Source organism: Tachyglossus aculeatus, chromosome 7 (genome assembly GCF_015852505.1).
Source record: "Tachyglossus aculeatus isolate mTacAcu1 chromosome 7, mTacAcu1.pri, whole genome shotgun sequence".
Taxonomy (NCBI): domain Eukaryota; kingdom Metazoa; phylum Chordata; class Mammalia; order Monotremata; family Tachyglossidae; genus Tachyglossus; species Tachyglossus aculeatus.
In genome coordinates, this window is record NC_052072.1 from 31,901,993 (window position 1) to 31,926,183 (window position 24,191).

Consider the following 24,191-nt stretch of genomic DNA (forward strand, 5'->3'; position numbering starts at 1 on the left):
ACTTACCATGGATACCAATGGGCATAGTTACTACCACGCTACTGTGCGGAAGGGTGTTGGTCCTTTGCAGGTGGTGGTAAGCATGGTGTGCCAAGGAATGGCAGCAAATATAGAAAGCTAGAAGGCTGGTAAGCCTTGTAACAGCAAGTGTGGAGGAGGGATGCTACAGAACAGTTATGAGACCAAAAGAAAAAAATTTCAGATTCCTTTCTTGTGATTTCCTCTGGGGTGGGGTGTGTGTGTGTGTGGGCACGGCAATAGGGATGACAACGCTCCCTAAAAGCCCTCTGTTAATCTACGAGAAAAAGGTAATCTGCTTAGAGGCACCCAGAGCTGGAGGAATCTACTCAAGCTGTTGACATTTTCATGGGGCGTACCGGCAAGGCAAGAAGGGTGTTCTTTCAGAATGAGATGCAGACCTACTAAAGGCAACCAAAGATCATTTTTAGCAAGAGTCTATGGATGGAAATTTTACTTGGATTAGGTCATTTCTGGAGGTTTGGAAAATCTAAACCCCACACTTCACAAATTAAACACATTAACCCCTTCCAGCTATTTCACCTTCCCCTTTCCTGCAGCTGAGTGATGTTTTCCCCACGGTGTATAATGATTACGATAACGAACCCACAGAACAGAAATTCTCTCACCTAAATTAACTACATTCTTTGCCCAGAAGGTGGGGTCACAATGGAAGCGTATTGCTCCATTAGCAGCTGGGACCGGATCACACCGCGCTTTCAAAATATGCCGTAACTGAAATGTAATCTGAAGGGAAACAAAAATGCATTAGCGTTAATTTTCAAGTCAATTAGATATTGAGACCAAACGTGATGAAGGAAAAAAGGTGCACTTGGTGGAGCCAATTTTACAAAAATTATCATGTCATTTTTAAAGGCAAGGTCCAAGTCAGAAGTCAATCAATAGTGTTTGATGGCTTACTGTGTGTAAAGCACTGCACTAAGTACTTGGAAGAGTTGTATAGAGCTAGAAGGCACAATCCTTGCCCTCAAGGAGTTGACAATCTAGCTATACCACATAATCAATCTATAGCAATCAAATGAGAATATTTAAATTTTTGCCTTGCAGACGCTGGATCGTTTTCACGACGTCACAAAATGCCTTACCAGTCGCTTGCTGTAAAGCAGGGCTGTGCTGCTACCACTTGCGATCGCCCAGTTGGTGAAGTTCATCACGTGCTTCACCTGTCTTGAGAGGCCCGTGATATCATTTTGCTGCTGTATCAGCTTCATTTGCCTTTCCTTTGTAACAGTCTGCAATAAAACGTACGATTGCTAATGTTAAACTAGAACTTTCTCATTTTAAAACAATCACTGACAATGTGAGCATTTATAAACACCTTTGACAAAGTGGTATCCCCATTTTGTAGAACGCTGTAACTTGAGGAGGAGCCGGAAAAGACAGAACTCATCTAGAGAGTTTCTGTCATAATGGATGCTTCCCCAGTCAATAACGTGCATAAGGAACAGCACAAACTCATTTCAGGGAAAAAGCAGTTTTGGTTCACATAGGCATGAAAGCAGGATAGACAGCATTAGGTTGAGTCAATAATCACATTTACGAGGCACTCGTAAATTAAAAGAATCCTCAAAGGGCTTCAAACATTCTTAAAGATACAACTAAAAAGCATTCACAGGGCAGGAAAGCCAACAAAAATAGGAGTCCATTAAAATGGAGTCTCTCGTCTTACATGACAGGTGAGCCTCTGAAACAAGAACCTGTGTGAAAGACCGACTGTAGTGCTAGTGGTCTGTTCAGTTAGTGCCCCTCGAACTCACTCATCCCTGTCACTGGGGGGTTCTGGTGCAACATAAGAAGGTGGGCAGCAGATAAGTCAGATAGAAACTGGGCAAGGACAATGAACGAACGTTTTTCATCACAGGAGATGCGAAGTATTTTAGGCCCACCATTAGATTTTAATTAAAAACCAATCTGCCACATGAAACATAAAAACCTGTAAGAAATACCAGATCCTACACATCTATTTGGCAGCACTGGACTAGTGGCATATCAGCCCGCAATACTAAGTTCCCCCATTTTCATGGAATGCAGTCTCCTGCACGACTTCAGGACCAAGCAAGAACCTGAACAAAGGAACTGAGTGAAGTTGGGTTGCACAGCCCCCCTCACGCTCCCTCATGTCGGCCAATTGTGCAAAAGGGAGCAGACGGGCAGGGCTTAAGTAATAGTGCAAAGTGCCCTTCAAAGGTGTAGTCTTTCTCACCCCCCACCCAAACTATGTGGAGGGCTCATTTATGGTCAAAGTGATTACAGCACAGTGCCTCGGAAACCACTGTGGTCTTCGCTGCTGACATTAGCCAGCTTTTTGGGGAGTCCCTCTGGGTCTGTCCACCTCCCCCTTCATCCTAGGTGGCTCTTCATTCAGAAACCTTATGCCTTGATGGTATAGCCCCAGGAGGCACCCCACCAGAGCCAGGACCACAAGCCCGGTCTTTGGCTCCTACAACTGTGTTGGTTCCGCTGGACAAAAAGCAGGGCCTCCTCTGACGGCAATCAGATGCTAAAAGTTTCCACAATGCCTTATGGAAACACGGATATGCTTACTCTGAGGAAAATCACATCAGAGTGAATTTGGACATGAATGGAAGCTGGGAGACACAAGGAAAGCCTATTTCGACTTCAAATGTCTCAAAACAAAATAAAGCTGTTTCATTTATTAACAGCAATACTTTCCTTGGGCATAGTAACTTTAAAATACTGAAATTTTTCAAACAACAGCCTTTCCACTTTTATGAGTCACTCAACTGCATGCACCAGAAATGCATCAGCTTCAAACGCAGTCTTAAACTGGGTTAGACTTTATGGGCAGATGTCACTCTCATGTGGAAATCTGCACCTAAACATTAACTTTTCTAATTACAGCACTAAAGGCCAAAGAATGCAACCGAGACACCATTAGAGGCCTGCTGCTGCATGACCACGCTTACACTTCTAACACAACGATGTCAATAAACTTGGTTTAACAGAGGCTGAGGTGCTTGTTAACAGGAAACTGAATCACAGAATTTAAAGAGTGAGCAAAGGCACCAGTAATGACTCAAATAGGGGAGGGGAGCCCAATACCTTTCTAGGGTCTCTCCTATGGGGTACGAAGTGTAGGGACTACTTAGTTTAATATAACTCATTTTTTTAAAATGTGCCTACTTTTCAACCCTCCCTAACCCCTCAAATCTGAAACAAAAGCTTCCAACAGGCACTTGCCACAACAGAAGAGAAAGAGAGCTGAAGAGCTGTACCTCAAGCTGCTGTAAGAGAGATTTCCCCTTCTTATTAATCTCATTGATAAGGGTGAAAATGGCCACTTTTATTTCCTGTTCTACTCGCTTGTTAGTTTCATTTACTTCTTTTATCCTGAAAAGAGAGATGCAGCATTAGGTTATCACTTTATTCCAGGTCTCTGAAAATCTTGGGGTCTGGGAAAATACTACAAAAGTCACTGAACTGAATTTTCCATAATTTGGGGGGGTTGGATTTATTATGTGGAGAATAATTTGGAATTATTTACATGTTAAATCAATCAATAGTATTTTTGAACACTGTTGAGCACTGTACTAGGTACTTGGTAGAGTACAACAGGAGAAAAACACATCTGCTGAAAGCTGCCTAGACCACCACCGTATTCCTTCACAAATTAAAAAATCCTCTTTCACACGCAACCTCAGGTGATCTCCTTCGGCCGATACCATAAATGTAATCCCAGAGGGGAGTGGAAAAGAGGAGGTGATTAAAATTCCACTCACCCTTTTCAACATTCCATTAATAACACTATATTCTATTTTCCTTCGGCTAAAATGAAAGCTAAAGTCATTCATTTTACTAACTGGAGTCTGAAGATAGCCAAAACCAAACTAAAAAAAAAAAATGGGAATCTCAATACTTCTCACAGAATTAAAATGATCCTAGAATAACAGTAATGTTGGAAAAAAATTTCTCTTAATAGCTACTTTTAGTACACTTTAATCTGTATCTTAAGGAAGAGAAAGAATATCCAACAGCACAGTCGGTAATTATAAACTTTTAAAATGATTTTATAGCAGCATCTAAAAAACTAGGGTAAGAGTCCAATTGAGAGGCTTTATAAAATTTTAAATCCACTTCTATAATCTGATGAGACCTAAAAACAGCTCCAGACAAAACAAGCAAAACTTACCTATTCTGCACTTGAGTGGCTGCAAAATGAACGTAGTTCTTCTTCTCAAGAAGCTTGGCCAATAAGTTCTCAATTGCACCCTTCTGATTCTGAAATGCTTCTTCCAAAAACTGATACCTTTAAAAGCACGACATAACCCCACTTACTGCTAGAGTAAAGATTTGCAATTAAAGCTTTCAAGTTTTGTTTCAAACTAGTATCAAGGTAGGTTGTTAGTATGTCTCTCCCCCCGCCTTCCCCCATCCCCACACACATTCTTAACTAAACAGAACAACCAACACCAAACTTGTTACCGGGAAATATAACTCCACATGGTTGCATTGTCAACTGCAAATGTGTATGCAGTTTCAATATCTGCCCTACTTGGGGAAAGCACAAGTCAGGGGAATGGGACCTGAGGTGATAAGAAATGGAGAATTCAGTTAAAATAGCCATAGACGCATTATCGAGCACACACTCCACAACACACAGAGAAGGGACCGCATCCCTAGGAAAAGGTGGTACTATGTATGTAGTCCTTTGGCCTTCTAGACTGTGAGCCCACTGTTGGGTAGGGACCATCTCTATGTGTTGCCAACTTGTACTTCCCAAGCGCTTAGTACAGTGCTCTGCACACAGTAAGCGCTCAATAAATACGATTGAATGAATGAATGAATGAGCACAAAATCACACAGAGGGGCCTCCCTTCTTTCTGTTTCTGTCCTCGAGGGCGGGACAACCTGATCACCTTGGAATCAATCAATCAATCAATCATATTTATTGAGCGCTTACTATGTGCAGAGCACTGTACTAAGCGCTTGGGAAGTACAAATTGGCAACATATAGAGACAGTCCCTACCCAACAGTGGGCTCACAGTCTAAAAGGGGGAGACAGAGAACAAAACCAAACATACTAACAAAATAAAATAAATAGAATAGATATGTACAAGTAAAATAAATAAATAGAGTAATAAATATGTACAAACATATATACATATATACTTGGAACCTCCCCATCGCTTAGAACAGTGCTTGGCACACAGTAAGTGCTTAATAAAATGCCATTATTATTACTATTACCCCAACTAAAGCCACTGTGCGATTGTGAGTGTGTGAAATTTGGAAGGGGCTGGGAAGGGATAGCTCCCTATTACTGGGGTCAGACTGAGGGGAGCACCTTGGAGGATGAAATAATCAAATTCCTAATACAGGATGTGAATTAGCGCTGCATCTTTTAGACTCTGAGCCCACTGTTGGGTAGGGTTGGGTAGGGACTGTCTCTATATGTTGCCAACTTGTACTTCCCAAGCGCTTAGTGCAGTGCTCTGCACACAGTAAGCGCTCAATAAATACAATTGATGATGATCCTGAACAAGCCAGAAATATTAGGCCCAGTCAAGTCCCACCTAGTGCCTGGCACTGACCCATGTCATCCAAGCACTGAACCAGAATGGAAGTCAGACCAGGCTAAAGCAGAAATGTCCAGGCTCAGTTCCAGGCGTTGGTATTGGTATTCCAGGCCTTTTAGACTGTGAGCCCACTGTTGGGTAGGGACTGTCTCTATATGTTGCCAACTTGTACTTCCCAAGCACTTAGTAGTGCTCTGCACACAGTAAGCGCTCAATAAATATGATTGATTGATATGCATATGCAATTGCCCAGGGGACTACTAGGACCTGTAGGACAGTAAGGGATAACTTCTTCACCAGTTTGATGATCCCACTGCCCCCCACGTCCTTCTCCGCCCCACAGCACTTGTGTACATTTGTGCATATTTATTATTCTGTTTATTTTATTAATAATTCCATTTATCTATTTTGATGTTATTGTTTTGTTCTCTGTCTCCCCCTTCTAGACTGTGAGCCTGTTGCTGGGTAGGGACTGTCTCTATCTGTTGCCGACTTGTACTTCCCAAGTGCTTAGTACAGTGTTGTGCACACAGTAAGCGCTCAATAAATGCGATTGATTGATTAATACTCCTGAAATGGATCCGAGGAAAAAGAAGAGGAAAAGCATTGCAAGAGATTTGTTGCTTATCAGAGCCAATCTGAATCCAACTGAATTTAATTTACTGTCCAACTCAGTACAAGTTCAGGGGTGGTCTGGCTCACAGTTTAGGAAGGAAAACAGGTGCTGAATCCCCATTTTGCAGAGAGGTGAAATGACTCGCCCCAGGCCACACAGCCAGAAATAAGCATCTGGGCACGTTCTTGATTGTCTGCTGGGATGGGGGGCTGGCTGCACCAGAAGGAGTTAGCAAAGAAAAGTGAACATGAGGGAATGGGGAAAAGGGTTAAAGGAGGGGAAAGCCGACAGAAGAGAATTAAACTCTGGAAATTCAGAGAGGAGGGACAGGATAGAGGATGAAACTGCTGACTAACAACAGTAGAAAGAGACAGAAGGGGATTAAGGAGATGGAATTAAAGGAGAAAAAACACAAACAATTGAAAATTTTCAAGTAATTTAGGTTCTAAAAATTTTCCTGGGTCAAGTCGGGTAATTAAAAGCCACCTGATATGGGCCTTTGAAACTCTACAACATGCGTCAAACGTAAATTCCTGTAGGATGAAGCTAATTAATCAGCAACTGATCACAAATCAAGATTAGGCTAGGGGCTTTTCTTCAAAATGCCTTAATCAGCTAGCACCTGATCCGTCAGGCACCTTTCTTTTTTTTAGGACAGCCTTAGATATCTATATTCACAAGAGTCCTTTTTCTCTCAACAAGATATTTAACGATTTAAAGTTCCTTCAAAACTGATATAGAAAGGTGGCATCTTCCACCCTAAAAAAAAGATGGTTCTAGAATAAACATAAATGGGTTTGCCTAAACCCATTTGACAATTTGGTTAAATTATTATCAAGGCAAGAATTTCAAGACAACTTTCATTCATTTTTCTCTAAGGATCTTTTTTGTGATCAGTGAATTTGACTATGAGAAACTATCAGAAATGACCAGAAAGTATCAGAAATTGGTCATTCATTTATTCACCCTATCACTGGGATTTATTTAATGCTTATTGGGCGGCAGAGCCCTAGAGTAAGCACTTGGGTGACTACAATGCAATAGAGTTGGTAATCAATCAATCAATCATATTTACTGAGCGCTTACTGTGTGCAGAGCACTGTACTAAGCGCCTGGGAAGTCCAAGTTGGCAACATATAGAGACAGTCCCTACCCAACAGTGGGCTCACAGTCTAGAAGGAGGAGACAGAGAACAAAACCAAACAAACAAAATAAAATAAATAGAATTAGATAGGTACAAGTAAAATAAATAAATAAATAGAATAATAAATATGTACAAACATATATACATATATACAGGTGCTGTGGGGCAGGGAAGGAGGTAAGATGGGGGGATGGAGAGGGGGATGAGGGGGAGAGGAAGGAATCAATCAATCAATCGTATTTATTGAGCGCTTACTGTGCGCAGAGCACTGTACTAAGCATTTGGGAATCAATCAATCATATTTATTGAGCGCTTACTGTGCGCAGAGCACTGTACTAAGCGCTTGGGAAGTACAAGTTGGTAACACATAGAGACAGTCCCTGTGATTCCTGTCCACAAGGAACTTACAGCCCAGAGGAGGAGGCAGACACTGAAATAAATTACAGATAGGGGAAATGGCAGGCTAAAGGATAGATATGTACACAAGTGTTGTGGGACTGAGGGTGGGGTGTAAAAAGTGTAAAAGTGTAAAAGGGTAAAGTGTAAAAGTGTAAAAGGGTAAAGATCTAAATGCACAGGCAACACAGATGGGACAGTGAGTGGGGGAAATGAGGGCTTAGTCAGGGAAGGCCTCTTGGAGGAAATGTGATTTTAGCATGACTTTGAAAGTGGGGAGGGTGGTGGTCTGTTGGATATGAAGAGAGAGGGAGTTCCCGGCCAGAGGGAGGAGGCGGGCAAGGGGTCAGCGGTGAGAAAGAAGAGATCAAGGTACAGTAACTCGGTTGGCCAAAGAGGAATCAAGGGTACAGGGTGGGCTGCAGTAGAAGATCAGCCAGTTAAGGTGAGGGGTGAGGCGGGGAGCTAAGTGTCTTATAGTCAATTCATGCCCCCCATTTAGCTGAAATGAATTTGTAATATTGGTTTAATGGTACAAATCCAATCTTAATAGAACTTGATTTTAATGAGCATAACTACGATAATATTTCAGACATAAGAGTTACTAAAATCCTCAACTTCCAAACAGATTAATTTTTTTGTCCCCTCCAAGACAGTGTATAGTATATAGGTGTTCTCATTTGAGGCCAGTGCCACGAGGATTTCACCACCACTATAAGTGTCACCAAAGGTCAGGCTGTACACACAAAAAATACGGAAGGGCACAATTCCTAGCATGCAAATTTGGCATACTCAGGAGAACTGCTTGAGAAGCAGCGTGGCTAAGTGGACTGGGCTTGGGAGTCAGAGGTCGTGGGTTCTAATCCCGACTCCGCCACTTTCATTCATTCATTCATTCCATCGTATTTATTGAGCGCTTACTGTGTGCAGAGCACTGTACTAAGTGCTGGGAAAGTACAAGTTGGCAACATATAGAGACTGTCCCTACCCAGCAGTGGGCTCACAGTCTAGAAGGGGGAGACAGAGAACAAAACAAAACATATTAACAAAATAAAATAAAGAGAATAGTAAATATGAACAAGTGAAATAGAGTAATAAATCTGTACAAACATATATACAGGTGCTGTGGGGAGGGGAAGGAGGTAGGGCGGGGGGGATGGGGAGGGGGAGAGGAATGGGGGGGCTCAGTCTGGGAAGGCCTCCTGGAGGAGGTGAGCTCTCAGTAGGGCCTTGAAGGGAGGAAGAGAGCTCGCTTGGCGGATGTGCAGAGCGAGGGCATTCCAGGCCAGGGGGAGGACATGGGTCGGGGGTCGACGGTGGGAAAGGTGAGAACAAGGGACAGTGAGGAGGTTAGCGGCAGAGGAGCAGAGGGTGTGGGCTACGCTGTAGAATGAAAGAAGGGAGGTGAGGTAGGAGGGGGGGGCGAGGTGATGGACAGCCTGGAAGCCAAGAGTGAGGAGCTTTTGCCTGATGCGCATGTTGATTGGTAGCCACTGGAGATTTTTGAGGAGGGGCGTAACATGCCCACAGTGTTTCTGCACAAAGATAATAATAATAATAATGGTATTTGATAAGCGCTTACTATGTGCAAAGCACTGTTCTAAGCGCTGGGGGGGATACAAGGTGATCAGGTTGTCCCAAACAAGGCTCACAATCTTAATCCCCATTTTACAGATGAGGTAACTGAGGCACAGAGAAGTTAAGTGACTTGCCCAAAGTCACACAGCCGATAAGTGGCGGAGCCAGGATTAGAACCCATGACCACTGACTCCCAAGCTCGTGCTCTTTCCACTGAGCCACACCAGATGATCCGGGCAGCAGCGTGAATATAGACTGAAGTAGGAAGAGACAGGAGGATGGGAGATCAGAGAGGAGGCTGATGCAGTAATCCAGGATAGGATGAGAGATTGAACCAGTAGGGTAGCGGTTTGGATGGAGAGGAAAAGGCGGATCTTGGTGATGTTGCGGAGCTGAGGCCAGCAGGTTTTGGTGACGGATTGGATGTGAGGGGTGAATGAGACAGCGGAGTTGAGGATGACACCAAGCTTGCGGGCTTGTGAGACGGGAGGGATGGTAGTGCCGTCAACAGTGATGGGAAAGTCAAGGAGAGGGCAAGGTTTGGGAGGGAAGATAAGGAGTTCAGTCTTGGACATATTGGGTTTTAGATGGTGGGCAGACATCCAGATGGAGATGTCTTGAAAGCAGGAGGAGACACAAGCCTGAAGGGAGGGAGAGAGAGCAGGGGCAGAGATGTAGATTTGGGTGTCATCAGCGTAGAGATGATAGTTGAAGCCGTGGGGGCGAACAAGTTCACCAAGGGAGTGAGTGTAGATAGAGAACAGAAGGGGACCAAGAACTGACCCTTGAGGAACCTCTACAGTAAGGGGATGGGAGGGGGAGGAGAAGCCCGCAAAAGAGACTGAGAATGAATGGCCGGAGAGATAAGAGGAGAACCAGGTAAGGACAGAGTCTGTGAAGCCAAGGTTGGATAGCATGTTGAGGAGAGGGGGTGGTCGACAGTGTCGAAGGCAGCTGAGAGGTCGAGGAGGATTAGGATAGAGTAGGAGCCATTGGTTTTGGCAAGCAGGAGGTCATTGGTGACCTTTGAGAGGGCAGTTTCCATGGAATGTAGGGGACGGAAGCCAGATTGGAGGGGGTCGAGGAGAGAGTTGGTGTTGAGGAATTCGACGCAGCACGTGTAGACGACTCGTTCAAGAGTTTGGAAAGGAATGGTAGGAGGGAGATGGGGCGATAACTAGAAGGTGAGGTGGGGTCAAGAGAGGGTTTTTTTAGGATGGGGGAGACGTGGGCATGTTTGAAGGCAGAGGGGAAGGAACCAGTGGAGAGTGAGCGGTTGAAGATGGAAGTTAAGGAGGGGAGGAGGGAAGGGGCGAGAGATTTCATAGGATGAGAGGGAATGGGGTCAGAAGCACAGGTGGCCAGAGTAGCACTTGAGAGGAGGGAGGAAATCTCATCTGAAGATACTGCTGGGAAGGATGGGAGAGTAGCAGAGAGGGTTGAGAGCCGGGGGGTTGGAGAAGGGGGGAGGGGTGACTTTGGGGAGCTCAGACCTGATGGAGTTAATTTTACTAATGAAGTAGGAGGCCAGATCGTTGGGGGTGAGGGATGGAGGAGGGGGAGGAACAGGGGGCCTGAGAAGGGAGTTAAATGTACGGAAGAGTTGACGGGGATGATGGGCATGGGTGTCAATAAGGGAGGAGAAATAGTTTTGTTAGGCAGAGGAGAGGGCAGAGTTAAGGCAGGAAAGGATAAACTTGAAGTGAATGAGGTTGGCATGGTGTTTAGACTTACGCCAGCAGTGTTCAGCAGCTCGAGCATAAGAGCGAAGGAGGCAGACAGTGGCAGTGATCCAGGGCTGTGGGTTAGTGGTACGAGAGCGGCGAAGGGAAAGGGGTAGAGTTGAGAGCAGTAATCCGATCATCAAGATTGGGTAGAGAGGACAGGGAGGGGAGGTGGGGTCTGAGGCGCTCAGAAAGATGGATGGGGTCGAGAGAGCAGAGGTCTCTGTGAGGCAGTAATATAGATTTACAGGGGAGAGGAGTGTGAGTGAGGAGGCAGGTGAGAAGATTATGATCAGAGAGTGGGATTTCAGAGTTGGTGAGGGTGGAGATAGTGCAGCGGTAGGAGATGATGAGGTTGAGGGTGTGACCAAGTTGAGTGGGTGAGGTGGGCTGTGTGACTTTGGGCAAGTCACTTCACTTCTCTGGGCCTCAGTTACCTTATCTGGAAAATGGGGATTAAGACTGTGAGCCCCAATTGGGACAACCTGATAACCTTGTATCTCTCCCAGCGTTTAGAACAGTGCTTGGCACATAGCAGGCATTTAACAAATACCATTATTATTATTATCAAAAATGTGGCTAAGGAGCCCTGCTATTTCTTCAGCAGCCTATTTTTTTTTTAAAGAACTTCAGGTTGGGAGTTTGGGAAGGAAAGAGAAAGAATATATTGCTGTTAGCATGACTGGTCTCCTGGGTTGTTTCTACTGTGGTAGAGCTATGCTGCCCTAAGCCATCCAAACCCTCTTTAACCGTCCCCAGGTATACAACAACACGCCCTGCAGCAATGTTACGGCTATAATCAGGATGCAAGTAGCAAGCAGTGGAATGGAGGGCAAGAGGGGAAGGACACCATTAAGGAAGGAAGTGTCTGGTTGACTGAAAACTCCTATCAGCTTTAAAATTTCCCTTTTCAGTCACTGTTAGGGAGGAAGTTATAAGAGAGAGAGAGGAGAAAGAAGAGGCTAGCAAGTTTCCCCTTCCCTAGCCCTTATTCTTTTACTTCCTTTCCCATCTTTCCTCTTTCTACTTTCTTTTTTCCTCCTCTCGATTTCAGTTCAATTCCTCCCCACACCCCTTTCTTACTAGTCTCTGTTCTCTCTCCCTTGTCTTTGGAAGTTCCCTTTTCCCGGGTCCCACAGGCACTGGGCTGGAAATTCTCCTTCTGGGTGGTAGTTCCCTAGTGTCCCCACGGGGAAGACTGGGAGAAGGAAAACTCCTGGTGAGATGTGGCCCTGTTTGAAGGAGACCCAGCAAAGGGAAGCTAGTAGTCACTTCAGTTTTACTAGGGCTAATCCAATTACCTACTGAGGGAAATGGATCATCCAGTAAATCCTCTAAAGCACGGGGGTCGTGGATGTTCTTCCAACTATCACCAAGAAAAATACTGACTGTGGAAATACTTTAATATTAGATAGTCAGTGTTTTTCACCTTCATCCTCCAAAAAGAAGCTACAGGGAAAATTAACAGGTGGGAAACAAGGAAGCCATGTTAAAGCACTATTCATTATAAATTTAAAATTTGTTATAAAATGCAATTCCTCCTAGAAACCAATTTACAATTTTTAAAAAATTCCTTGAAATAGCTTCTACATTTGAAATAATTATACTGAGAGCGAAAGGATGACATTTTGAGAGCAGAGAATAAGTTCACTATCCCATGTACAGCCTATTAAAACCTTTAATATTAGTTTAAGAAGAAGGCATTAACTATGATAAGACTTAAAAGTTTGTTTTATTCCCTTTCTGTTATAACTATCTCTTCCTCCCTTCATACACTTTCATTTACTGGCAAATGATCCGGGGATTTTTACTTTATTCAGGAAAGCAATGAAAAATGTGTGTATCCGTATGTACATCAATCAATCAATCGTATTTATTGAGCGCTTACTGTGTGCAGAGCACTGTACTAAGCACTTGGGAAGTACAAGCTGGCAACATATAGATACAGTCCCTACCCAACAGTGGGCTCACAGTCCATGTATATATCTGTAAATATATACAATATATAAAATATATATATATTTATGTATTTATTTATATTAATGTCTGTCTCCCCCTCTAGACTGTGAGCTCGTTATGGGCAGGAATGTGCTGTTATACTGTACTCTCCCAAGTGCTTAGTACAGTACTTTGCACACAGCATGCACTCAGTAGATACAAGTGAATGAATACATATACACACACATATATAATGATTATATATGAATACACATATACATACACATATATAATACACATTTTATAGATATAATTGTAGGAAAAAAATGTGACCATCAACCATTTCAGCAGCAAAACAACTGAGTGAGCTTGACCTAAAAAAACAGGCTGTTGGCAGGTGTATAATTTATTATCATTGCTGTTGTAATTGTTAAGTGCTTACTATGTGGCAAGTACTGTTCTGAACCCTAGGGAAGATACAAGTTAAACAAGTTGGACAGAGTCCCTGTCCCACATAGAATTCCCAGTTTCCTCAAGAGTTGGGCAGGGGCGCGGCTCCGGAGGCCAAATCTAGATGGGACATCAGCACAAGGACAGTCTCTCCAGTGGGAAGGCCATTGCCCCTCGAGCCGGGCTGCTAATTTACTGAAATTAAAGCCTGTAGCACCTATGCTATGGTTGTTCAGGTTGCTGAAGCACCCAGCATAGTGTTAGTTCAGTTAGTACTTGTGGACCTACTCTTAGGCTTACTGAGTGTGGGAAGTGTTGGAAAAAATGCTGCCGACTTACAGGTTCATTTTGTTTTCACGGTTAATTAACAATATGGGAGACTGAGGTCAGATGATCTGCCGTAAAACTAAATAAAAATTGCACAGGATAAAATCCTCAGATTTTGTGGTCTCCATACTGGCTATTAAGCCAAGATACTCTTAATTTTATCGTTGACTTTTCTATTAGGATCTCTGGACATAATTCAGTTTCGTCCAGTTAAAAGGTTGGCTAAGGAAGATAATTTTAGTGCCACCTCCACGTTTTTTGGGACCTTGCAAATAAAATTATTTTCTTCATCAGATTCCAAACATGTGATCTTACAATTAACCCAATGCAGAATGAATGGGGCAAGGGTATTACAGAGAATTAATATCCTGGATCCCAGAAATGCCTTACTTCAGTCAATGTTTTAACTTCCTTCCCAACTTCTTTTTACCAGAATTGCGAGGCAAAAATCAAAGTGAATTAGTTTAAGTGCAGGTGATGAAGCAGGTCATTGTCAAATGCAAGCAGGAGATCAGAAATCAATCAATAGTATCTGAATGCCAACTGTGTAAAGCACTGTACTAAGTAGTTGGGAGAGTTTACTAGAGTTCGAGAAGCAGTGTGGCCTAATGGCAAGAGCACAAGCCTGGGAGTCATCGGACCTGGGTTCTAACTTCAACTGTGCCCCGTGTCTGCTATGTGACCTTGGGCAAGTCACTCCACTCTCACTTTACTTCTCTGTGCCTCAGTTACCTCATCTATAAAATGTGGATTAAATAAATACCTGTTCTCCACTCCCAACCCCTTAGATTGTGAGCCACATATGGGGCATGGACTGTGGCTACTTTTTTACCCTAGCCCTTTGTAATAATAGTAATAGTGGTATTTGTTAAGCACTTACTGTGTGCCAGGCACTTTAGTAAGCACTGGGGTAGATACAAGTTTATCAGGTTGGACACAATCCCTGTCTCATGTGGGGTCCACAGTCTCACTCTCCATTTCACAGATGAGATAACTGAGGCACAGAGAAGCAAAGTGATTTGGCCAAGGTCACACAGCAGACAAGTGGAGAAGCTGGGATTAAAACTCATGACCTTATGACTCCAAAGCCCGTGCTCTATCCACTGTACCATGACGCTTCTCATCTAGTGCTTGATACAGAGTAAGTGCTTCACAAATATCACAATTGTTATTATTCATTTTACTACAACAGACCAGCCCTGTAGAGCATGATCCCAACAAAATCATGCATATTTAAAAATATTTACAGATCTCACATTTTTTTTTAATGAGTTAGGGGCTTTAAGCGGTGTCTTTGTGGATCTCCTATACTTAGGAATAGCATGCTTAAGACCGTTGCCAACTCCAAATCTGGCACTGTTTCAGGTTCAGAGTAAATGGTGCTTTAAAGACAAAGATAAATATTATGCTAGTGGTTTCCACATTGCTGGGAAAAACTTCTACCCTGAAAAGGGTTGCCAGAAGCATCTGGCTAATAATGGTAACTATTCCAACTTCACCTGCTGAATATAGGCCAGTTTAGAATTAACCACGGTAGAGATTTTTTGGACTAGATGGGAGCTCTTTATTTACAAAAATCCACTAATAATCAACTGTGACAAAGATTGTCACATGATTTAAAAAAAAAACCCACCAAAAACCCCGCAATCAAAAGCAGTCCCCTCACATATAAAATGGTGAAATGAAACTAGGAGCCCTTTGTGTTTTGAACAGTCGAGGGTAAATATGATACTTCCATATATGTAGTTATGGTTTCATTGAGTGATTGATGTGTGTGAAGCATTGTGCTAAGCACTAGGGTGAGTACACGGTGATCAGTTCAGAGGCTATGTCTCTCATTTTGACTCGACAAGAACAACAAATTTCAAATTCATGATTTCAGACAACTGGACTGTGTTTGTGTGTGGTGGGGCAGAGGGTGGGTGGGGGGCAGCTACTTTTAGAAATTGCAGGACAAGTAGAAACTCCCTCCTGAAGCCTCCTCCATTCCCTACCCAGGGAAAGCTAATCTGCTTAAGTACCAAGGTATTTAGCTTGTGGCCCTACCTGGAACACAGCCCTTCTACAGGGAGGTGTGGCAAAAGAAGGCGCAGCCCCTCGACCATTTTAAAATCAGAGTTGGGGCCGAGCAATCCGGGGGACAGGATGCGGGAGGAAGGTTCTCCAGGTTGGGGTCCAAAGACTAGGACCCCTGAGAAGTGTAGCTCCTTCCACTAAGTGGGGAAACAATCACGAGGATCTACAGCAATTTCAGCTGAAACGATGGACAGGGGGTGAACCTGAAACCTGGGATTCCCCAGGAAACGCTGAGGGGAACGGACAAAAGGATCGTGGGCATGAGGATTCTTTCAGGGAGTTACACAGAGTCCCATGGAGGAGAAAGGGTTACAGGAAAGGAAAAGGCATTTTTTGGATCGGTGTTCTATATTTGTTACCCCGCTGACACTAAAAATCCCTTCAATGTTTATATTAATGCCTGGAGGGAAGATGAAGGGGAAGAGAAGACTCCTCTGAGTTTCGTGCAGCCAGCCTTGGGAAGGATCATCATCAATCGTACTTATTGAGCGCTTACTGTGTGCAGAGCACTGTACTAAGCACTTGGGAAGTACAAATTGGCAACATATAGAGACAGTCCCTACCCAACAGTGGGCTCACAGTCTAAAAGGGGGAGACAGAGAACAAAACCAAACATACTAACAAAATAAAATAAATAGAATAGATATGTACAAGTAAAATAAATAAATAAATAGAGTAATAAATATGTACAAACATATATACATATATACAGGTGCTGTGGGGAAGGGAAGGAGGTAAGATGGGGGGGATGGAGAAGGGGACGAGGGGGAGAGGAGGGAAGGGGCTCAGTCTGGGAAGGCCTCCTGGAGGAGGTGAGCTCTCAGTAGGGCCTTGAAGGGAGGAAGAGAGCTAGCTTGGCGGATGGGCAGAGGGAGGGCATTCCAGGCCAGGGGGAGGATGTGGACCGGGGGTCGATGGCGGGACAGGCGAGAACGAGGTACGGTGAGGAGATTAGCGGCAGAGGAGTGGAGGGTGTGGGCTGGGCTATAGAAGGAGAGAAAGGAGGTGAGGTAGGAGGGGGCAAGGTGATAGAGAGCCTTGAAGCCCAGGGTGAGGACTTTCTGCCTGATGCGCAGATTGATTGGTAGCCACTGGAGATTTTTGAGAAGGATGATGGCTGGCTGGACACCAAACCATCCCCTTGCTGTTCAGGGGCGCTTCTCCAAGGGCCGAATGAAAGGGAATAAAACGGAGAGTTTACGGTCCCTCTGGACACCATCGGGAATCTCAGTCCTTCCACCATTAGCTCTGGGACCCTGGTGTTCAGTAAAATATTGTAATATTTATTTGGGTGTTATTGTTGGTCTCATTACAAAGAGTACTGAGTCAATACACTCAAGATTTCCTTTGGGAAACCTTGGAAAGGCTTACAAAGAGCTCCATATATCACCAGTGGTTTTAACAATAATCATACCACTTTAAATTTGTACAGTGCTTTTATTTTTGCAAAGTGTTCTCACATCGGCTACTTCATTTTGTCCTCACAATATCTTCGTGTGGTAGAGAAAGTGGTGATTTTCAGATTTTATTTCTGAGTCAGTTTCCCCATCTGAAAAGTCCCCCAGTCAGTGGCAAAGCTACGTAGGACTAGAATCCAGGTCTCCTGATTCTCAAACTTGTGCTCTTTCTACTAGACGATGCTGCCTTTTTAAACAAGGCTTTTAAATTTTATTCAGCGTTAGAGAAGAAGCTTCACTACAGCAGTGTCCAACATCAATCTCATATATAGGCCCCACAAATCTGGATAACAGTTTTCCAGATATGTGGAGTTTAGATAGAGGGATTCCACCCAAAAGGGCAGCTCATAACTACTTATGTCACAAAATGACTAAGATATCGATGCTGAACGGTTGAGAGCCCAGATAAGCTGGGTTCTAAAATTAATTTAAAATGTCTTCGGTATTCCCAAAACCGCATATGGGATGCAGTGGGGCCTGGTATGGATGGGAGGCTGTGTTATCAGTGGAAAGGGCCCAAGAATTAAAAAACCTGATTTCTTCATCCATCTGGGTAATTCTGGGGAAGAACTCTGGGCCACCGTTTACTCATTTGTAATCAGGGGATAACATCTTCATCTCCCGCTTTGAGAGCGAAATGAAACAGCTCATGTGAAAGTACTTTGGAAAATGAAAGCATAGTATAAATACAAGGAATTGTAAAAATGTGGTAAGCCTCTTAAGGTCACTTGCAGCCATTTGCTAGGCAGGCATATTTTGAAGGTGATTTTTATCAATTGAGTCCTCTCAGGAGGACTTTAGGTAAACAGAACTAGACGTAACTAACCACATCCATGCTGTAACTTCCAAGCATAACTCAAGCCAAGATACAGAAAGTGCATTTCCTAAAGTACTCTGGAGACCAACAAATCTGAACAAGAACTTTGAGCAAGTAGATGTGCCCAACTTCAAATCTGCTAATAGCTTAGTTTTACTAAATTACTGATGCTAATAACAGAATACGTATGTGTTTTAATTGAGCTTCAGAAAACAGAACTTAGAACAATTCTTCACTAATTTTTTTTAAGACTTTGGAAGGCCAGTCAATGGTCAACTCCTTGTTGAAAAGTCATCATCAGTGTCTAAGGAACCTAGGAGAGGAGTTTGGCGGGGAAGTAACAGGGCTATCTGAAGTTTCAGTAACAAGCATCTGCACAGAGTTTATGTGCAGAATAGAGGAAGGCTTCTAAAATATGTGACCTTTAAGAACTTCTATCCAATAGCCAGTCACTAAAAGAGCAATTTTAAAGAATCCTGTTTGCAAACAACCAGTAAAACTTCACTCAGATGGAAAGACAGTCTAGTAGCAAAAGTTCCTCTTGACCACCACTAATCCATTTTCAAAATAGTTTTATTAAAGCTATGGAAAAAATAACCATTTGCAACAAAGGACAGCTGGCTCTGATGCCCTAGGTCAGGACTTGAATTCAATCCTTGATGAGATGAGACCTAGTACCCCCAAACTCCCAGATGCGCAATTGTAGGTGCTTAATGATTTAAACCTTTAAGAACCTCCAGTTAATCGAGTGAATAATTTCAACATCTGTACCTATGCTCCTTGTGCTCCAATAGCTGGCAGTCTCTACATGTCAGTCTATCACACGTTTCACAGAAAAGTTTCAACTGTTCTTGTTTATGGACAGGGCAGAAAACAGGACGCTGACCAGATGCTCCCACAGCTTCTGTTGCAAAATAAATCATTGAAAAAATTTCAAATTAAGTTTACGGCATTTAATTGGATTCCTAATTGCTAATGCCATGCTGAAATTCAGAACTCATCACGCCAAGGCCAATGGAAAAGGCTTAAAACCCCTGATAAATGCATATTCATTTAAACTGTTGAGTTGGAATTCATTGTCCACATTTACAGTGATTTGCATGTCAAAGTTAGTGCTTTTCCATCAATGTCAAAAAGGCAATGACAACTGTCACCGGCAAGTGCCTGCTTCTGAATGGCTGCCCTAGATCATGTTACCCACCTATATACAAGATGACAGTTGGACAGTGGGTGGAAGAGTAATGAGAACCGCCTACTCCTTACCTGAGACATCTTCTTTCTTTCTGATCATGTGATCCTTAGTGAATTTTACACGCTGATGTGCTTCTATGCACGTCTTGCACAGCCATTCCCCACATTCTACACAAAAGCCAACCGCACTAGCATTATCTTCACAACTAGTACACACCTGAAAATAGGAAGGGAGGCCAGATACACTAAAATGTAACAATTCAAATTAGACACATCGGAGGGACTTTCTAATCTGCTCTTAAAGGCACAATGACTTATTTACTCTGCTCTCACTTTCTGTTTACATCTGCGCTGGAAAAGCCAAACACTGTTTAGGAAAAGCCATGTCCAACTAATTGCTCTCAAACACCATTATTTTCTTGCAATATCCCAGTTCCAAATCAAAAGATTGGAAAGTTTGGATCTTAGCCTAAATTAGTAAATTGGTATGCACTGTCTGCATACCAGGTCAGGCTGTTTTTATGTGCTGGCGCTATCAACTATGCATCACTGCTCCCTGAGACAACAGTACACACATGAACTCACGAATGCACAGCAGTTCTCCTCATGGAGCATTAATCGAAACATCCACAAAATTTCAGCCAACGCAAGGCTCTAAACTGCTATGTACATTAGGGTTTCTATTAGAAGTCTTAACTTATTTGTGCCCAAAATTACTATTTGGAACACGATTTTTATACCCTCCCAAGAAACTGCCCATAAAAACATTTGACAAAATCCCACGGTCCTCGGGCACTGTGGTTATAACGGCCAGCAGTAGCTGTGGTTTCTATTCTTGACTACCTCTGCCGTTCCGCTTCTTGCTGGGCTTCTTAAAGCAGTGGACGCCAGGGAGCACAGCAATAAGCGGAGCAGCAAGCTCTTTAAAGTTCTTGTTTACGTGGAAAACGGAGAAAGAGTGGAGCAGCAATGGCAGGGGCAGGAAAGAATGAACTCCAGCTGTCACAGCCACGCTAGTGGTACCAATGGCTGGAATTTCCATGCTTACCTTCCCCTACGGATGCTAACCCATCACCAAAATGTTGGCTTTTGCGTTTATCCCCTGCTTCTGTCCTCCTCTGTGCCTGCTTGATATCACTTCATAATCCTGGGACAAGCAGAGGCGATTCTGCTAGCTCTTTGAGTTACTTCACGATATAGAACAAAAAAGGTAAGGAAGCACCATGTATACCTGTTCTGATTTCTCATCAGAGCTGCTGGGTGCTTCCGATGTGTCTTTGACAAAGTAATTATCCACAAGGTCTATCTGTCTGCATTCTTGGCGGCATATTGGGCACCGGATCACACCAACTGCAACATGAAATGCATGGAAATCATTAGCTACAAGTGTCCTTCTGAAAAAACACAATTTGCCAAAAATCAAATCAAATAAAAATTCTGGCTACGTGGTGTACTCTTTTTTCTTGTGTTACCTAATGCTCACTGACAGAGTGACCTGACCTCTGGAGAGTGGAGGAGCCAGACCGTTCCACTCCTGGAAACAGAAATCAACTCCCGGCTTTCGAATCGCCTCGAGGATGCGTAGGCAAGCAAATAAGGATGGTTGAGCTCGAAGGTTCTGCCAACCCAGCTCCGCGGTACACCCCTTTCATTCAATTCCTCTCCCTTTTTTTCCCCGTTTCCTTCTTGGGGTGGAAGGCTCTTCCTGAAATTTATGGTGTCTGTGCTCTGTGCTGTCCCAGTAATCCCCAACTCCTGGCACAGAGACCAGTGCCACGTCTAAAATTGGGAAAGAGAGCCCCCAGGATCCACCCCCCAAACTACTCAAATGCCACTTTCAGAACTGGAGAGACCAATTACTGGGCATACCAGATGCACTAAAAGCAGCTGGGTTCGGCAGAAGTGTCCAGAGGAGGTGATGAGTACCACAGATTACCCCAAAGAATTATAAATCGCCCCATAGTTGGACCAAGCTACTTTGACAAAGCAGCACTAAGTGTAAAATTGATTTATCCATATTAAATATTAAACTATAAATGTAGTCAGATAGGAATGGGTCAGCCCAAATGGAGACAGCCAGGAACAGCCTATCCAAGCATATCCTCTCTCCACTCGATTTCAAAGTCAATTGGGAACGTTAGGTGGGGAGGATAAGTGGAGCCAAGATCTGGCCTGCAAATTTTATTCCATGGGAAACATGTTACATGACACAACACAATATAGACAGAAAGAGCTGACAACAAATTACAAACGTCTCGTTAACTGGATCTCAATTTCTACTTTCTAAATTCATCCCTGGCTCTGTGAGGAAAAGATGCCAGGGCCACTGCAAGTTGAATCATTACTCTCTGGGAGGTTCCCACCCAAACTCTGCCCTCCCCCATACATGTGAGCTCACCACTTTCTCCATCTTCAAATCACTGTTAAAGTCAAACCTTCCCCAAAAGGCCTTCCCGAATAAACCCTTTTTTCCCCGGTTCACCCTCCCTTCTGCAACATCTGTGCACTTGGATCAGTGACCTCTGGACATTTGATATTCACCCTGCCATCAACCCCACAGAACTTAAACTGCTACCTCGCTGGTTTAATCTCTCATCCTATCCCGACTGGATTACTGCATCAGCCTCCTCTCTGATCTCCCATCCTCCTGTCTCTCCCCACTTCAGTCAATACTTCACAATGCTGCTCGGATCATCCTTCTACAGAAACACTCTGGGCATGTTACTCCCCTCCTTAAAAATCTCCAGTGGCTGCCTGTCAACCTACGCATCAAGCAAAAACTCCTCACGCTCAACTTCAAGGCTCTCCATCACCTTGCCCCCCTCCTACCTCACCCTCTCTTCTCTCCTACAGCCCAGCCTGCACCCTCTGCCACTAACCTCCTCACTGTACCTCGTTCTCGCCTGTCCCACCGTCGACCCCTGGCCCACGTCCTCCCCTTGGCCTGGAATGCCCTCCCTCCGCACATCCGCCAAGCTAGTTCTCTTTCTCCCTTCAAAGCCCTGAGAGCTCACCTCCTCCAGGAAGCCTTCCCAAACTGAGCCCCCTTTTTCCTCTCCTCCTCCCCACCCCCCACCCTAACTCCTTCCCCTCCCCATAGCACCTGTATATATGTTTGTACAGATTTATAAATCTGTACTCTATTTTACTTGTACATATATACTATTCTATTTATTTTGTTAATGATGTGAATCTAGCTTTATTTCTGTTTATTCTGATAACTTGACACCTGTCCACATGCTTTGTTTTCTGTCTCCCCCTTCTAGACTGTGAGCCCGTTGTTGGATAGGGACTGTCTCTATATATTGCCAACATACACTTCCCAAGCACTTAGTACAATGCTCTGCACACAGTTAGCGCTCAATAAATATGACTGACTGAATGAATCTTTAAATTATGTATTATAAATTATTTATAATTATTTATTCATATTCATGTCTGTTTTCCCCTCTAGACTATAAGCTTCTCATTGACAGGGAACATATCTGCTAGTTCTGTTGCACTGTACTCTCCCAAGCGCTTTGGGTTAATAATGATGGCATTTGTTAAGCGCTTACTATGTCCCAAGCACTGTTCTAAGCGCTGAGTCCCACATGGGGCTCATAGTCTTAATCACCACTTTACAGATGAGGTAACAGGCACAGAGAAGTCAAGTGACTTATCCAAAATCACACAGCTGACAAGTGGCGGAGCTGGGATTAGAACCCATGACCTCTGACTCCCAAGCCCGTGCTCTTTCCACTGAGACACGCTGCTTCTCCAGCACTTGGAACAGTGCTTTACACATAGTAAGTGCTTAATAAATGCCATTATTATTATTATTATTATTCTCTACACTGGTGTAGTAGGACACCAGTGAGATAAGGCTCATGTCTCCTCCCTTCAATACATCTCCATCTGGATGTCTGCCCGCCATCTAAAACTCAATATGTCCAAGACTGAACTTCTTATCTTCCTTCCCAAACCCTGCCCTCTCCCTGACTTTCCCATCACTGTTGAAGGCACTACCATCCTTCCCATCTCACAAGCCCGCAAACTTGCTGTCATCCGCGACTCCGCTCTCTCGTTCACCCCTCACATCCAATCCGTCACCAAAACCTTCCGGTCTCACCTCCGCAATATCGCCAAGATCCGCCCTTTCCTCTCCATCCAAACCACTACCTTGCTGGTTCAATCTCTCATCCTCTCCCGACTGGATTACTGCATCAGCCTCCTCTCTGATGTCCCATCCTCCTGTCTCTCCCCACTTCAATCTATACTTCACACTGCTGCCCAGATCATCTTCGTGCAGAAACATTCTGGGCCTGTTACTCCCCTCAAAAATCTCCAGTGGCTACCAATCAACTGATACACCAGACAAAAACTCCTCACTCTCTGCTTCAAGGCTGTCCATCACCTCACCCCCTCCTACCTCACCACCCTGCTTTCCTTCTCCAGCCCAGCCCATACCCTCTGCTCCTCTGCCACTAACCTCCTCACTGTGCCTCGTTCTCGCCTGCCCCGCCATCGACCCCCGGCCTACATCCTCCCCCTGGCCTGGAATGCCCCCCCTTCGCACATCCGCCAAGCTAGCTCTCTTCCTCCCTTCAAAGCCCTACTGAGAGCTCACCTCCTCCAGGAGGCCTTCCCAGACTGCGCCCCCTCCTTCCCCTCCCCACAGCACCTGTATATATGTTTGTACATATTTATTACTCTATTTTACTTGTACATATTAACTATTCTATTTATTTTATTTTGTTAATATGTTTGGTTTTGTTCTCTGTCTCCCCCTTCTAGACTGTGAGCCCGCTGTTGGGTAGGGACCATCTCTACATGTTGCCAACTTGTACTTCCCAAGAGCTTAGTACAGTGCTCTACACACAGTAAGTGCTCAATAAATACGATTGAATAAGGTAGAAAG

At 44.0% G+C, this 24,191-nt stretch overlaps 1 protein-coding gene across 1 annotated transcript in view; it reads right to left on the minus strand.

Annotated features, from left to right (window-relative positions):
- TRIM33 (tripartite motif containing 33) overlaps positions 1–24,191 on the minus strand; it is a 106,600-nt gene that overhangs the window by 27,572 nt on the left and 54,837 nt on the right. The window contains 7 exon segments of the mRNA XM_038749210.1: positions 648–765; positions 1,125–1,271; positions 3,276–3,390; positions 4,190–4,306; positions 18,872–19,004; positions 19,364–19,508; positions 20,523–20,641. Of these exon segments, the coding sequence (XP_038605138.1) occupies positions 648–765; positions 1,125–1,271; positions 3,276–3,390; positions 4,190–4,306; positions 18,872–19,004; positions 19,364–19,508; positions 20,523–20,641 (894 nt within the window).